The sequence below is a fragment of the Carassius auratus genome, unplaced genomic scaffold, assembly GCF_003368295.1.
Source record: "Carassius auratus strain Wakin unplaced genomic scaffold, ASM336829v1 scaf_tig00030296, whole genome shotgun sequence".
NCBI classification, from domain to species: domain Eukaryota; kingdom Metazoa; phylum Chordata; class Actinopteri; order Cypriniformes; family Cyprinidae; genus Carassius; species Carassius auratus.
Window position 1 is genome coordinate 167,794 of NW_020525843.1, and position 15,652 is coordinate 183,445.

The 15,652-nt window shown below is 37.7% G+C and overlaps 1 protein-coding gene across 5 annotated transcripts; it reads left to right on the forward strand.

The window, feature by feature from the left end:
- Window positions 1-2,592: 2,592 nt before the first annotated feature.
- Window positions 2,593-14,749, forward strand: LOC113080151 (DNA (cytosine-5)-methyltransferase 3A-like). Of its 5 annotated transcripts, none has more exons than XM_026252377.1 (26): window positions 2,593-2,777; window positions 4,045-4,174; window positions 4,268-4,413; window positions 4,650-4,848; window positions 5,054-6,777; window positions 6,866-7,034; window positions 7,924-7,992; window positions 8,299-8,360; window positions 8,642-8,773; window positions 9,447-9,524; window positions 9,661-9,810; window positions 9,925-10,032; window positions 10,126-10,255; window positions 10,451-10,561; window positions 10,705-10,749; window positions 11,228-11,307; window positions 11,430-11,542; window positions 11,636-11,819; window positions 12,161-12,245; window positions 12,344-12,489; window positions 12,826-12,916; window positions 13,035-13,183; window positions 13,444-13,529; window positions 13,652-13,721; window positions 13,919-14,037; window positions 14,181-14,749. In XM_026252377.1, the coding sequence occupies exons 2-26, from the start codon at window positions 4,051-4,053 to the stop codon at window positions 14,320-14,322; spliced, it is 4,512 nt and encodes a 1,503-aa protein (XP_026108162.1). In that variant the 5' UTR covers window positions 2,593-2,777; window positions 4,045-4,050; the 3' UTR covers window positions 14,323-14,749. The 5 variants fall into 5 exon arrangements, with proteins under 5 accessions (XP_026108162.1, XP_026108161.1, XP_026108163.1 ...); XM_026252376.1 differs by lacking the exon at window positions 2,593-2,777 and adding an exon at window positions 2,966-3,034; XM_026252378.1 differs by lacking the exons at window positions 2,593-2,777; window positions 7,924-7,992 and adding an exon at window positions 2,966-3,034.
- Window positions 14,750-15,652: the final 903 nt, after the last annotated feature.

Sequence of the window (15,652 nt, forward strand, 5' to 3'; positions counted from 1 at the left end):
CTGTTGCTTACCGCTCTCATTCATATTCCTTGGTCTTTCTTGCAGGGATTTTACCCCATCCTCTCCCTTTAAAAACACAAAATTGCCTAAAGAACATATACTTTTTTCTCAGCTGATATTTTGAAAGCTTCAAAACCTAAAACCGCTCAAAACTCCCATGACTCATTAAGAAGAGTTTAACTGCTTATGCAGTTGGTTGTGCATATTTGCAGAATTGACCAATAGAAAGCTCGGTTAGAAAGTGACTTCTGTGTACCTGTGCTTTATTCATCACTACACTAATGACAATAAACGGGAATCAAGATTCAAGATTCAAGATTTTTATTCGTCACATACAAAATTATATATAGCATATATAACCAGCAGTGAAATGTGAGTAATAAAAATGTGCAAAAACAGGGCGACACTGTCAGTGTGTCTATGTGAGGTAGTGAATATAGTAAAAAGATAAAGTGAACATTAAGTGGAGGCATGAGGATCCCCAAATATTATTTTAGTATTTTGCTTGTGAAATTTAACTAATGTGACTGAAATCAAGAAACGCCAGTCAGCAGCTATTTTTCAAGCAAAATTTCTCTTTCCTGAGGTTAGAACCAGACTCACTCTTTCCTGTCACTCACAGTGTGTTGCTTCTTGATAACACAAAGCCTACCTTGACCCCTCTGACCCTGCTGTGGTCTAGATCAGGCTTGACTAGCACCGAGTAAGATAGGATTTGTCATCTCAATAGCGAGGTCATTGTTGTGATGAGCTGTCTGAGATCTGAGGTTCATTTATAGCTGAGGGTGAGATTGGAGCATTCCTGGTAGATAGCCCTTTTCATTTTGCTGCTATTTTTAAAGCAACTCAGTCTGTAATTTTACAATAATAATTACAAGAGAAAAAGTATGCTTCAAACATACGTTAAATCGTCGTTTTCTCAGGCATGCCAAGAGACATTGTGAAATATGCATTAGAGAGATTTATGTGTGGGTTTAAGGTATGTCGTAGTGAAACCGTTATTTTCAGTTTCAAACAGCACACATCTGGAGGGGACAGGAAGGCGAGAAGATAAAGACCACTGTTGTTTTGTCGAGCAGCGAGCATGATAGGGATCGCTGACTACCTCTTTCACTTCTGATAAGGAACTCAATTCAGTTTATGTTTCCGTATTCCACAGTCAACATTAATAATTTAACATAAACATTAAAACACATGTTGCCTATGTTGCTTTTAAATCCTGTTCCATCTTGTAATAAGCTTTTTCAATTTACTAATATCCAATCTGTTGTTTTACCACAAAGGTTAAAGCTGCAGATTCTCTTCATCGCTAAAGCTGTTTAGAAAGAATATAGAAGTGGTAAGTAAAACCATCTGCAAAACAGTTGTTTTCAAACAGGTTTCCCAAATTCCATTTGTTAGAAAAGGCAGATAGCCTCGCCCCAAACTCTGTGTTTATTGTGTTAATATTGGTTGTAATGCTTAGAGTTTTGACACTGGCACAAAGCGTAGTTGGAAAAATGGACAACAGCACGTCTTCCTAGATCTGTTAGAATAAGAGACTTTGCAAAAAACGGCATCAAAATGTATTTGTGAAAGAGCAAGTAAAAAAATGGTAAAGAGTGAGTGAAAGAAAGAGAGTAAGTGAAAAACAATTAATGTTCTGTTTTTCATGGGTGGAGGCTTACCTGTCCTGTCTGTCCTGCTGCTTTGCCTTTAAACAAATTACCAACCTTGAAACAAAAATACTATTGCGTTTTAAAGGGATCTTCTCCAAACCAAACTAAACTCTGTCAAACTGGATAAATCTTAACTACTTTTCTTACTTCTTGCTTTTTACATTGACATATTGTAAACATTAACATGCTAAAGACTTTGTGTTAAAAGGGGGTTTTGATTTTATTACTTCTGATACATTTAGGCTGTTTCTCTTCAGGCGCCAATATCTATTTTTATTATTAAAAAGCAGTAAATGTCTCTCAGAAAAGAACGGAAAACACTAATTATGTGTGGCTGAATGTGAACAGCTTGGTCGCAGTGGACTAAATTGAGATTTACAAACGTACAGGGTCGCCCGTTGCTTTTGTTTAGCAAATATGGAACCAAATCGCGCTATACAAATATACAAAATCACACATTCGCTACTGTAGACTGCAGAACCAATTGCCCCGCCATTTTAGGCGGTGAAAAACAAGCCCCTTTCCCGAGCCTTTTCTGGCGCCATATCAACACGCGTTCAACTCACGACTCACAGCCCGCCATTTCAGAGGCTTAACCTCTCGTTGTTTGATATTGGAGCCAGTAGTGACGTTATTGGAAAACACTTTAACCGTACGCTTTATGTGTGTTTGACAAAAAAAAATTAAAAAAAAAAATTCTAATGTAGTATGTTAGATCATTGATGCCAAGATACATTCAATTATTAAATACCTTTCAACAACGTTTGTTACTGTCACGTGGCTTTCGTTTGTGATCAATCTATAAATCACTTCCCGTGTTAATTGTATCAACAGTTCATTAAATAAGATTAAGTATAAAGTGAAGCATTAGTTCTGCGTTAAAAAAGTACTTGTAAAACTTCGTTGCATTTATTTATTTATTTTAATTATTTCACATATAAATTGTATAATCGTAGTATAATCGTAATGTTCAAAATAGGATTTATGTGTTTTTAACAGAATACGATGTATTTAATTGATATGGATATTTGTAAACTGTGCGATAAAAAAAAAATCGGGATTTCCGTTCTTGGCATCGGAGTCATCGCTAACGGTTACGAATTAATCAACTGACACACGGTAAGTCAGTTTAACCTTATATTTCACATCTGTATCTGTCTTGACGTGAAAATACCGTTGTCACCAAGAAACGACCCGCTATTTCGTACGTGAGAAATCTTAGCTAGCTAGCTAATGCAGTATAGGACCTCCTACTTTGGATTGTACAGGCCAATCCGTGTAGGACAATGCATATGTTGGGGGAAGGCACTGGCTAGATTGGGGATTACATTGTAGACTGGGGAGTAGCGAGGTCTCTGGACCAAGGTACAAATAAGGTAGGACATATTTGATGTTTTTAAAAGCAAGTTTCGATTTGTCATGTTTTGTGACGAGTTACGATTATACTGAAATAGAAACCATTCTTATGTTTCACGTTCCCATAGTTTATCTGTATGTGATCGACCATTACAGCTACACAAAGACATACTAACAAAGGCAACCGGTCTTAAAAAAAGGAGAACACGCTTAAGGTTTATAAATGAAAAGGGTTTACTCAATTGTCGTTTTTAGCAAACATGATTTGTACTGCATGTTAGCTGATTACATCTGAGTTAGGGACTTACTTAAAACCACACGTCAGTTTCGTTATCGCGAATCCAATTGTTTTGAAAGGGTCCAAAAAAGACAGTAAGGGTCACAGCCAAGGTAAAAAAAAAAATAACCACATGCTAATACAACTATGTCACCCCACCAATAAATCAACCGCTAAATATCCAACGTTAAATGCATCCACCGGTATGTTTCTTATACGTGTTTATTTCGTTGCTTTCATTAGATTAATTTAGCTCATTGTTGTTTGAGATTCTGGGTGTATCTAGTTGTTGTCACCGGCTAAACCTGTTGAAGTGAAAGGTAGATTTAAGCGTGCAGTATTCGCGGCAAAAATTGCCCCGCGAGATTTTCGTGAACTGGGGAGGAGTTGTTGAACTCTGCACACTGACGCAAGAGAGAGGCTGTAGTCTTTTCAGTTTTGAGGAAGTCCAAAATGAACCAGATTAGACTACAAAATATGTATTAAACATTATGCCTTTTAGATTAACCTCAAAACTTATCTCACATGTAACTTTACATGATATAATTCATTATTTTTACATTAAGATTAACTTCACATTATACACCTATCTAAGAGTAACTTAAACTTAAGAATTTTAAAGAGTAACTAAGTAACATCAATATATGTATGTGTACAAAGTTCCCTAGTAACTGGTTTACTATTGCTATTTACCTTTGTTTATGATTTATTGCTTCTAACTGCAGTTTCACATTGTTATTTTGCTTATGAAAGCATAAGATGGCTATGAATGTTAGTCTGGACCCCAATAACCCTGATGACAAGTGCAGTCGCTATGAGGTTTTGTCCTGGATCAATGAAACATTACAGACTCATTTTACTCAAGTGGAGCAATGTCGTTCAGGTACTGCTTAAATTATATTTTGTTACTATCTACACATTGCCAACAGCTTGAAACTGAATTTACACAATCTTTTTATCTTTTCTTTTTATAAAGGTGCTTGTTTTTGCCAGCTTATGGACTTGCTCTTCCCAGGGTCCATAGACATGAGCAAAGTAAAGTTTGAGTCCCAAAAGAGGACTGATTTTAAACAGAACTACAGTCTTCTGCAGGCGGCTTTCCAAAAAAACGGAATAAAACAGGTGAGGTTAACCTGAATCTATTCTTTTAACCTCATGAATCCTCTTGTGTATAAAAATATAAACGTTTAAGTTGATATTTGTAAGTTTGGTTATATTTCTTAGGATGTTGTTGTTCTGTTATTCTACAGACTTGTAGTACTACACTCTAGATATTTAAATGTGAATCTTGTATAATTTGAGAAGGTTGTCAACTCTTCACACTCAATTTTTTTCTAAATTTTTGATGCCTCTTTCAGCAAGTCCCTGTGAAGCAGCTTCTCACAGGAAAGTTTAGACCCAATTTCACCTTTCTGAAATGGTTCAGGAAATTTTTCTTTGCCAATGAGAGACGAGGGAGAGAGTACAACCCAGTTGAAGCTCGTAACGGTCAGGATATTGTACAGGTAGATGAACCTGTTAAATCTCCAAGATCCTGGAAAAATCCACGTGAATCTGGTGAGCCATTGTTGTTTATTCAGTTTTTTTTTTGTTTTTTTTTATGGTGATTTTTACTGTTTTATTTGAATAATTTTCCCCACAATCAGGGAAAATGTTAAAATACGCCCCAATACACCAATAGTACTGGGAAATCAGTTCATCATTGAAATAAATGTAATATTCCATCACATCACCAATGTAACTTGTTTTCCATTTTACACAGGCATAGTAAGAGACGAGTCTGACAAAGACATGGAACTGAATGGAAGGAGAGAACCTTTGAATTACGATTCTAAATGGGAAAGAACCTTCAAGTGGATCAGAGCCAGTAATATGGGAGACAACTGTGCTTATTGCACTTTGTGTGACTCCAATATCATTCTACATGCAGGTTTTTTTGATCTGAAGCGTCACCAGCAGACTCAGAAGCATATGAAGCGTGAGATGGGAGGTTTAAATTCATCTGGCAGAAAAAAGATAGAAAACTCTATTCCCTTTAGTGAAACCATGCTTCTTTTCATTCAAAACCATTGCCTCTCCAGTTTACCCTCAAGGATCAACAAGGTCTCCCAGCGTACTGCAAGCTACGTCCTCGGCCTAAATTATCCAAATGATATTGTTTCTGCTTGTAAGATGAATCCCTACTGTATCTATATATATGGTCAGGTGCCGCTTGATGCAGAAAGCAGAGAAAGAACCTCCTGCCATGTGGTGCTAGTGGGCTTTTTTGAGGAAAAGCGAGCAAGATATTGTATCCGACTCCTTGATGTCTTTCAGGCGGAAGATGGTAGCTCTGTATCTGGATGCTTACACAATGTCCTTCAAAAATTTGAGCTTCCTGCTGGCAACATGGTTGCTTTCTACGTTAATGACCAAGAACAGACCTCAGGAAGTGTTGTGACACACATCCAGGAGCTCAACCCACGGGTGATTGATCTCGGAGGACTTTACAGCATACCTGACTCTGCCTGCAGTGCTGGCCTACGAGCTCACTCCAGTCAGGTTCAGGAACTTATTGCCAACATCTATGAACACTTCTCAACTTGTTCCACCAGCAACGACAACATCAAGGTGCTGTTTGCGGGCATTGAAGGACTAAGAGACACCAGCGCTCCCCTCTCACACAGTTGTGAGGAGTTTTGTGTGCTCGTTCAAAGAATGCTTGAAATGTGGAGTGATTTGGTATCATATTTCACTTCCTGCGATGAAAATAATGATAAAGCTAAGCAAATTTGTTCGCAGTTGGAGAATCCTAAAATTAGGATCACCTTGATGTTCCTGGATCATGCTCTTGGACCACTCCGTGCCTTCGAGCAGCACCTGCAACAAAGCAAAGGCTCTGTTCGTGCCGATCTTGTCCAGATCCTTCGAGAAGCAAGTGGACTCCTACGTTCGTATGCCTCCAGCTTTCTGCGCCCCCAAGCGGTCATACGCTACCTGAAGGAACGAGACCCAGCCATCCTGGAGAACTCCACATTCTGCCTTCCTGCTACTGAGCTCAGTCTGGGAGGTGTGGTAGAAGACTTCATCTCTGCCAGAGAAGAAGAGCTAGCAGATTCCTTTAATGTGTTCCATGATGAGTGTTTAGCTTTCTACAAAACTCTTACAACCTCCATCGCTGACAGTATACCTCTGAGCGATAGTGTCCTGAGAGGCATTTCACAGCTCCTCAGCCCAGCTGGAAGATTGAAGGTCACAGGAAAGAGTATAGTTGACCTTGCTGTACAATTTGGCATATGCTCCAAACCTGAGGATTCTGCTAAACTCACAGATGAGTTCTTGGAATACCAGCTTGTAGAAGATGAAGAAGACACAACCCTTCCTCTGGAGCAATACTGGTGTAATGTGCTAAAGACTTTTCCACCAGAATCCATCTTCAAGAGACTTGTCCTCTGTTTTTTGATTTTGCCCTGTCCATCTCTTGAAGCAGAAAAGATCTTTGCACAGGTATAAAGTACATTCTATCTATCTGTCTGTCTGTCTATCTATCGTATTTAATATTTTCATGTGGTTTAATGAGTTTACTTGCTCGCAGGCTGTTGAAAATGGAGATGTTGCTCATTGGGATGATAGTTCAGAGGATAGTGACACAGATTTTACAAAAGAGCTGGATTCCAATGATGACTCCTCTCTAGACCACACTGAAGTCAAGACATCACCTATGAGAAATGGCCAAATGAAAAAAAACAGAGGTAGCACAGCAGGTAAGTTATCCTAAAGGCCTGCTCGCTTTTATTTTATTTGTATTATTTTTTTTTACATAAAAAATGGCAGCAGCAATCACTGGTAAAATATTTTCACCAAAACGATTCGCATTGACAGCGACAAATATCCTCAGCCTCCAAAAATGGCAAGCCTGAAAAAACATCAACCTACACATCAGAAAAATGCTCGCAGATCCCATAATCATTTATTTATTTATTCATTCTTTTTTTTTTTCTTTTTTTTTTGTGGAATTTAGGATGTACAGGCTTTTTTTTGATAGATTAGTCTATCTGAACACCAAATTGTGCTTTCAAGGAAAGGGCTTCTACAATGAGCACTTGTGAGGAAGAACTAAAAACTTTGACTAATTATTGGACTTCGCAAGGTTAATTACGTTCAGTTTCAAGTTCCATTGCTGAGGAAAATGTTTGGATCAGATCATGTCAGAGCAGGCTGACGATGGCTTTCCCTTTTTCATTGTGAGAAGCAGCTCATTGGTCACTGCCGAGACCATAAGAGGCTTCAATATTTTCATAATTTCTGGGTGTATTGATGATTTGATATATTGCTTATGTAAAATGCCTATGTGGGCGGTTCTTTGCCAGAAATGCTGTAAAGTGATGCCAACTGGCAGATGTCTAGCTCTGCAAGACTAATATCTGGATTAAAGCGCATGAAGATGTAGAAACGTCTTCTGGCTTGCATGTTATTAACATGGGTGCTAAAGGGTTAATTGTCACGGATTAATTTAGTGCTGTCATATACATTACATAGTAAGTTGTAATCTATATAAATTTTTTGCATGGCTGTATAGTGCAGATCAAGTTCTAACCAGTCAGATCCAGCAGAGGCTGGTTAGATTGATGTAAACAATTTGCTGTTTTCCAGAGATGGTTCAACACTCAGTCACAGTGAAGCCGTGTGTGGTGCGACTGGAGAAGATCACCAGTCAGAGAGGTGTGAATGAAATGCTTAAGAAGAGTTTAAGAGGTTCTAGAGCAGCTGCAGAGTAATGCTTCATGATCTCAATCACTTCTGGTGGCAAATGTCTGTTGGTCTGAACTTTCTTCCTTTGCTTCCACCCTATGCTAAAGAAAGTTGATCAATTGGATTGACAATGCAAATGTATATGCACTGTTTGTCTGGGCTCAGAGTAATGTTAATTGTTTGCTATCTGTGCTTTCCTTTTATACACCTCAAAATCGATACATTCATATTTGATTATTACATTGAACTATTTTAAAACATGTTATTTTTCGACAGAAATGGATTTAAGGAAAAATGGAGCCGATGATGATATCTGGACTAGTGGCACGATGCATGAGGTAATAAAAGCTGGAAAACAACTGTGGCATTGTATTGAGATGATGATGCAAACTATGACTGATTAGATCAACTAGTTATCACAGGGGGAAAAAAATCACTGGCACACACAGAGACAAACCAAGCATATCATCACACTAACCTGTCTTGATTTAACATCTTTCTTTCCTTTTCTACATATCTGCGATTTGGCATCCAGATACTGATTACTTCAATGTAGGAGTCATGTGACCCGAGTGACTGCGTATGTGTGTAATTTGTGTGCATATGTATGGGTCTATAGGGCTCCGTTAGGGGGATTTATGGTTGGGAGAGCAGCTTACGGCAGAAACCACAAGAACGTAAAGTCTTTCAGGCTGGTACAGGCACCTGGAGCAAACCGGTGAACCCAGACAAGGACGGCAAACCCGAGGTGGTATGTACCTGCCCAGGTCAAGATTCAGTGGTCTGTCTGGCTTATCGCAGGTGTAGAGGGTCTACCTCAGTATTGTCCCTTTCACGCTCTCTGTATTACATTGAGCAGTTTTCATAAGCCATGGATGCCACTTTATGAATGTGTGCATGAGTCCTGTGGTTTCCTTTCCGGATGATAGATTGCTCTTTAGAGTCTTCATTCTCATCTGATGTTCCACCTGTAGCTATGTGTCCATGTCTGTTTTTCCTCTGTAATTGCATTGCTAACGTTCTATATCTGCTTGTCCATGGTGGTTTTTTTTATTTTTTTTATTATGCTGCTTTAGAGCAATATGTATTGTAAAAAGTGCTTTACAAATAAATAAAGATTTCTTATTTGTTGTCGTGCATGCTGTACTGATACACTAACATACATGATAAAAATGTTTGTGTGACCAAAAAAAAAAAAAAACCCATCTTTTGGTGGTAATATTTACACAAGATTGAAGTGATTCACTTTAAGCTTCAACAAGACTTTCTCAGTAGTTCGCACTGTGAAAGCTAGCAAAAACAGTTCGGCAGGAGACTTCATTTAAATTGGGTGTTATGGGTGTGTGTGCTTTCCACATGAAATGTTTACTGTCTAATTCAAAAGCATTCACTTTAGACTGTTTGTTTGTTTCTCACTAATGTAGGTTAAGAACAATGCTCGTTCATCTGCATCAAATTCGACACCAAGCCCCAGATCTGGAAAGAGAGAACAAGCATACCACGTAAGTTTCTAAACCTCTCTTTCCTCATTTCAAACCTGACCACTTGTGTATGTTTGTCTGTTTCTCACTAATCTAGGACATCCAAAACATCCATGTTATGAATGTAGCATTTAGTATTGACTGCCTCTCTCTGCAGGATGGAAAAGGTTATGCCATTGGAGAGCTTGTTTGGGGAAAAGTAAAAGGCTTCTCTTGGTGGCCTGGACTGGTGGTGGTGTGGAAGGGCCGGGTGCTTCCTGTGTCTATGAGGCGTGTGGAGTGGTTTGGAGATGGCATGTTTTCAGAGGTTAGGAGTTTTTACGTGCTTTCTGTTCCCTGATTCTCATCTGAGAGATACTTTCCCCCTTATTCTTCAAAGGATCTGTTTCATGTTGAAGCATGTTTCTCTTGTTGATCTTAGATTCATACAGAGGGACTGCAGCCCTTCGCTGCGTTTGCAAAGTGCTTTTGTAGTAAGTCCTATGAAGGTCTGCCTACCTACAAGAATGCCATCTATCAAATCCTAGAGGTACAGTGAAAGATACTTGGAAACTAGGGTTGAGAATCAACGACCAGTTCTTATTCTATTCATATTTAAATATTGCATTATATTGTTGTGTAGTTGGCAGCAGAGCGCTGTGGGAAGAATTTCCCCCCCTCGGAGAAGAAAGGGGAAGAGGTGAAGGCCATGCTGGATTGGGCATTTGGAGGCTTCCAGCCCATGGGTCCTGATGGATTTTTGCCTCCTGTGGGTATGTAAAAAAAAAAAAACTGAAGATATCTGTAATTTTAAAAAACAGTTGGATATTGACAACAATTTTGAAGTTCATAATAACAGAGAGTACTAGAGTGACTCCACATTGATCTAAAAATTAGGTCTATACACAGACATGTCAAAAATAGCAAAAGCTCTTCACCATAGTGCCTTCTGCTTTTCTATTTCACAGACAGCTCTGCCAGTAAAACGGAGTCTGATTCTTCAGTGTCTGATTACCAGCCTCCAGCCAAGAGGAAGTATGTCTTCAAGAACAGGCAGTCAGCTCAAGATTACACCAGAGGTGAGATACATTAATCTGCGTAAAGGCCCGAGCTTTGCCGTAAAGATCATAAAACACTGATTATTGATGTTTTAGGTTTTTAATTAAAAAAAAAAATTTTTTGTAAGAAAACAAACCCCTATGTTTTGTCTTCCTCTTTTCAGATCAAATGGTCCATGAAGTCACCGTTAAAGGCAGAAACATTGAAGGTAAGTCACTTAAGATTCATAATTTGAGTTTAATAATGAAATTATTCTAGGGTTTATCAACAATTGAAATTCCTGGTTGTTTTTTCTGCTGGGCCAATCAGAAAACCTGAAGATATTAGGAACTGTTAAAATTGTGCCCTGAATATCCCAGCCTGGAAAAATTAAGGACATTTTTAAAAGGTCATGGTAGAATTGTGGAAATATGGTTATGCTTGGCTCTGAAATATTTAAATAATTAAAAAAATAAAATGATATTGTAGAAAAGAAAAATAGGAAAGGGCATGTCGATTCATTGGTCACACTTCAGATTAAATTATTAAATATTAAAATTAAATATTAAATATTTTCACAGTTGTCACCACATGAAATCACACCTTTTATTTGATTATTTTTAGCTATTTATTTTTGCCTTAAGGGCATTCTCATTGCTCAGTCATGTATTTTAATTCATTACAAGGTAATTATTCTCTTTCCTCAGATTTCTGCCTGTCCTGTGGAACTGCCAACACTGAAATTTTCCATCCACTTTTTGAGGGAAGCCTTTGTTTTAAGTGCAAGGTGTGAATCGATTCTTGTCTGAATCTGTTTAGAGCAAAATCATAAAATTAATATGTTATTTAATATTTGGTGCCCAGAGTGTCATTTTTTTTTTTTTATTTGCATGTTTTGTATTTGTGTAGGAGAACTTTACAGAAACACTGTACAGGTATGATGATGATGGCTATCAGTCATACTGCACCGTGTGCTGCGCCGGACAAGAGGTCATTCTCTGTGGAAATGCCAGCTGCTGCAGGTTTGAACTCAAACTTATGCAAACGTAAACCTTAATGTGATGTTAATCATCATAACAGGTTGTTTTACAGACTTTCTTTCTCCCCCTGTTTAGGTGTTTCTGTAAAGACTGTTTGAATATGCTGGTGGGAGCTGGGACGTTTGATAAGCTGAAGGAGGTTGACCCATGGAGCTGTTACATTTGCCTGCCCTCTAAGTGCTACGGCGTGCTCAAGCTCAGGCCTGACTGGAGTGTTCGTGTCCAGGAGTATTTTGCCAATAACAGTGCCTTTGAATTTGTGAGTGTCATATTCACATTTTTTTCTTATACACTACCATTTAAAAGTTTGGGTTTAGTAGGACCTTTTTATATTATTTAAGTCTGCATTTATTAACTTTTATTATTTTGATTTAATAATGTTGTTGCATTTTTATATAACTATTTTATGTTCGAATATATTTATGTTTTAATATTGAATGTATTCGGTTTGAACTCCTTTGTCAAACCTGTATTTTCATCAGCCATTACTCCAGTTATCTGTGTCACATAATGCTTCAAAAATCAGAAGCTGATTACACAAGTATGGAAAACCAGAATGATGTTTTAATATGAAGAACACTGTTTTTGTCCTTATTTTAGGAGCCACACCGAGTGTATCCTTCTATTCCAGCTCATAAGCGTCGGCCAATCAGAGTCCTCTCTCTGTTTGATGGGATTGCAACAGGTATGTGTTTGTACCTTGAAGTTTGTGCAATAGCAGTGAATTATACCACAGTGATTTTTTTTTTTTTTTTACCTTCATACACACTTCTTTTTTTGTAGGCTATCTGGTCTTAAAAGACTTGGGCTTTAAGGTGGAGCGCTACATTGCCTCTGAGATCTGTGAAGACTCCATTGCTGTTGGGATGATCAAACATGAGGGCCAGATTGAATATGTGAAAGATGTGCGCACCATCACAAGGAAACATGTACGTATTGAGCATTTTCACACAAGATATAGTAATTTATTTCACAGACATTCTTCAAGTAGTTAAAGATTTTAAGTTAACTAGATTTAATTGCTAAACATTGCTATTTTTTATACAGTCTTTCTCATATCTGTAAGAACCATGTTTAAAAAAACCTCATATCCTTGGTTGGGTATGGTTTGAAGCATGACTGCTGGTCTAAGATGGTCCTGAGCAGGAGCGGTTATGCTTCAAAACATACCTAACCAGCATATGCTGGTTTTTTCAACGGGGAACCAAGGCAAGTCACTGTGTAAAAACATTTTTAAGTTTCTTTTTTGTCATACCATTTTGTAGTTGGCCGAGTGGGGTCCATTTGACCTCCTGATTGGTGGAAGTCCATGTAATGACCTGGCCATGGTGAATCCAGCCAGAAAAGGTCTTTTTGGTAAGATGTTTATCATTTTCTTGTACTTTGTTACCTTTTCAATAGAGTTGAATCTGAGCATGGATTTGTGTAACTCTGTTTCAAAAAGTGATATTTCAGAGTTCTCATGTTCTTTCAGAAGGCACAGGTCGGCTGTTCTTTGAGTATTACCGCATGTTAACTATGATGAGGCCAAGAGAGGATGATGATCGCCCCTTTTTCTGGCTCTTTGAGAACGTAGTAGCCATGAGTGCTCATGACAAGGCTGATATCTGTCGTTTCCTGGAGGTAAAAATACTTTTTATTTTTCCCACCAGGTTAGAGGTGTGGTCACATTAGAAACACATCTTACACAGAACAGAAGTCGATTATTATTACACATTATGTTGGACCTGATGCCAACTTTGTATGGGAAAATCTTTTGCCAAAAGTGGACAAAGTACCTTTATACATGCTATTTACCAATGGTGTTCCCATCCCTTCCCATCCCATCATTGTTGTTGTGGTTGTAGATTGTTATGAATTATCATGCATTTATCTGTTTCCAGTGTAATCCTGTGATGATTGATGCTGTGAAAGTAAGCCCAGCCCACAGGGCTCGCTACTTCTGGGGAAATTTACCTGGAATGAACCGGTATAAATGCAGCGGCACACAAACAATCACAATATCTGTAAACATGAAGTGTAACTTCATGGACAGGTATGCATGTTCAGTAATAGATGTATGCACAGATTAATGTGAATTTGTGTTTTTAGACCACTTGCGACTTCACTCACTGATAAAGTAGAACTGCAGGACTGCCTGGAGGTCGGACGAACCGCAATGGTAAATTTATTGTACCTTCTGACAGAAAAGTTGATATTTTGTGAATGAAATAAAAGAATTGCACAAATACACATTTTCATTTGTAGTTTTAGTTTACAGCAGTCCTAGAAAATATACATGAGTGTCAGGACTCTAGGTTTATCTAAGTTATATGATAGAATGTCAAAAACAATTACATCTTATTTCGGTTTCATCAGTTCAGCAAAGTTCGCACTATCACCACCAAGTCCAACTCCATCAAACAAGGGAAGATGGGGCCTCTGCCGGTCACCATGAATGGAAAAGAGGACTATCTTTGGTGCACTGAAATGGAGAGGTCAGATATATTTATATGAACTAAATTTTACTCCGATTTTAGCAATATCAGGTTTGCAATTTGCATATAGTAATTCAATGGGTTTGGTTAAAAAGGCATTTATGTGGCTCTAAACAGTTGTATTTTTTTTTTTTTTTTTTCAGAATATTTGGGTTTCCAAAGCATTACACCGATGTGAACAATATGGGGCGAGGACATAGGCAGAAGCTGCTTGGGCGGTCCTGGAGCGTTCCCGTGATCCGACACCTCTTTGCCCCTTTGAAGGATTACTTTGCTTGCGAGTAAACCACCATCTGGTCCAGGCAGCACTGGCACTGGAGGTCCAAATTAAGTCTCTCAGATAAATGAATTTGATTTTCTTTTTATTTTAGTTTTTCTCCCTGCAGATTCTGACCTCAGAATATTGCCAAATTTTAATGTTGCATTTGTTCTCAAGTTCAGAAAGCATGTTATCCTGATGATTTATTCTTGGAACGCACAGCCACTTTTGGATTGGATTTTCTTAAGTACTGTCATTTTTAACTTGTACATTTTAAAGTGATTTTTATGCTGGAGAGAGCCACACGATACTCCACCCACTACCTCAGTGCCATTCTGTGATTTGTTCATTGTCTGGAGGAATGCCGCTTTATGCCTATTTATAATAAGTTAATATTAGTTTGGTTTGGTTTAGCAGTTTTAAACTTATGTCATCTTTTTAGAGCACATTTTTACATTAAATCCTTTCCGTGTTTTTAATAAACATCCTGTTGTTAAATATTGCATTTTAGAATTTTTAAAATTATAGTAATGTTATCATTCCACTGTGCAGTTTTATAATACAGGATGTTTGGCCATCATGACAACTGTACTAAGTCAACATTTAAATGTTTTCCTATTAAGGAGCATCTATTTAAATGAAATGAATGTTAATATACAGCGTAGATGACTTGGGTTTCAATTAAACTGCGTTTAATTTATAGGAAAACATGCAATCTTATAGTGCTCCATGTATTCAGAAGCACAAATGTTGCCTGTGCTATTCAATTTGACTCAAACCTTGGGCTGTAAGATTTGAGTTGACAGTAGCCTTCCAAAGGTTTTTTTTTTTTTTTTTTTTTTTAATTATCTTTATCATTTCTAATAAATCTGCAGAGCAACACTGCTGTTTTAAGACTATTTTTGAGCATTTTTAAAACCTTGTAGTCCACACTATCTTCATTTTACAAGAACCAGATCATCAAACCTTAACATTCAAGTATTTTGTTTTTCATTTTGCCCCATTTGTTACCTGTATGCACTTCCGATTTTAAACTGTTGGCTGAAACTGTGGTCACTGCAGCATTCGTTTGTTATTTTTGGTGAGGATTTTGCATACTACAAAATCCAAGTGAGAGTTCCTGAAGCCTTTTTGTTGAAATTGAAACAATGTGATCAAGGGCTTAAACTCTGAATAAGTGCCTACAAACTGATAGGCTATTTTTTTATGAGGAAAAAAGAAAAAGTGAACTGATTGTAACTGGCTTGACTTCAGACTACTTTAAATGGGATAATTTTGGCTACTTTGTCTAGTGCAAGTGTCTAAATTATATCTTACCTTTTGAAATGTCTTGATACATTTCGTTATTAATTGTGG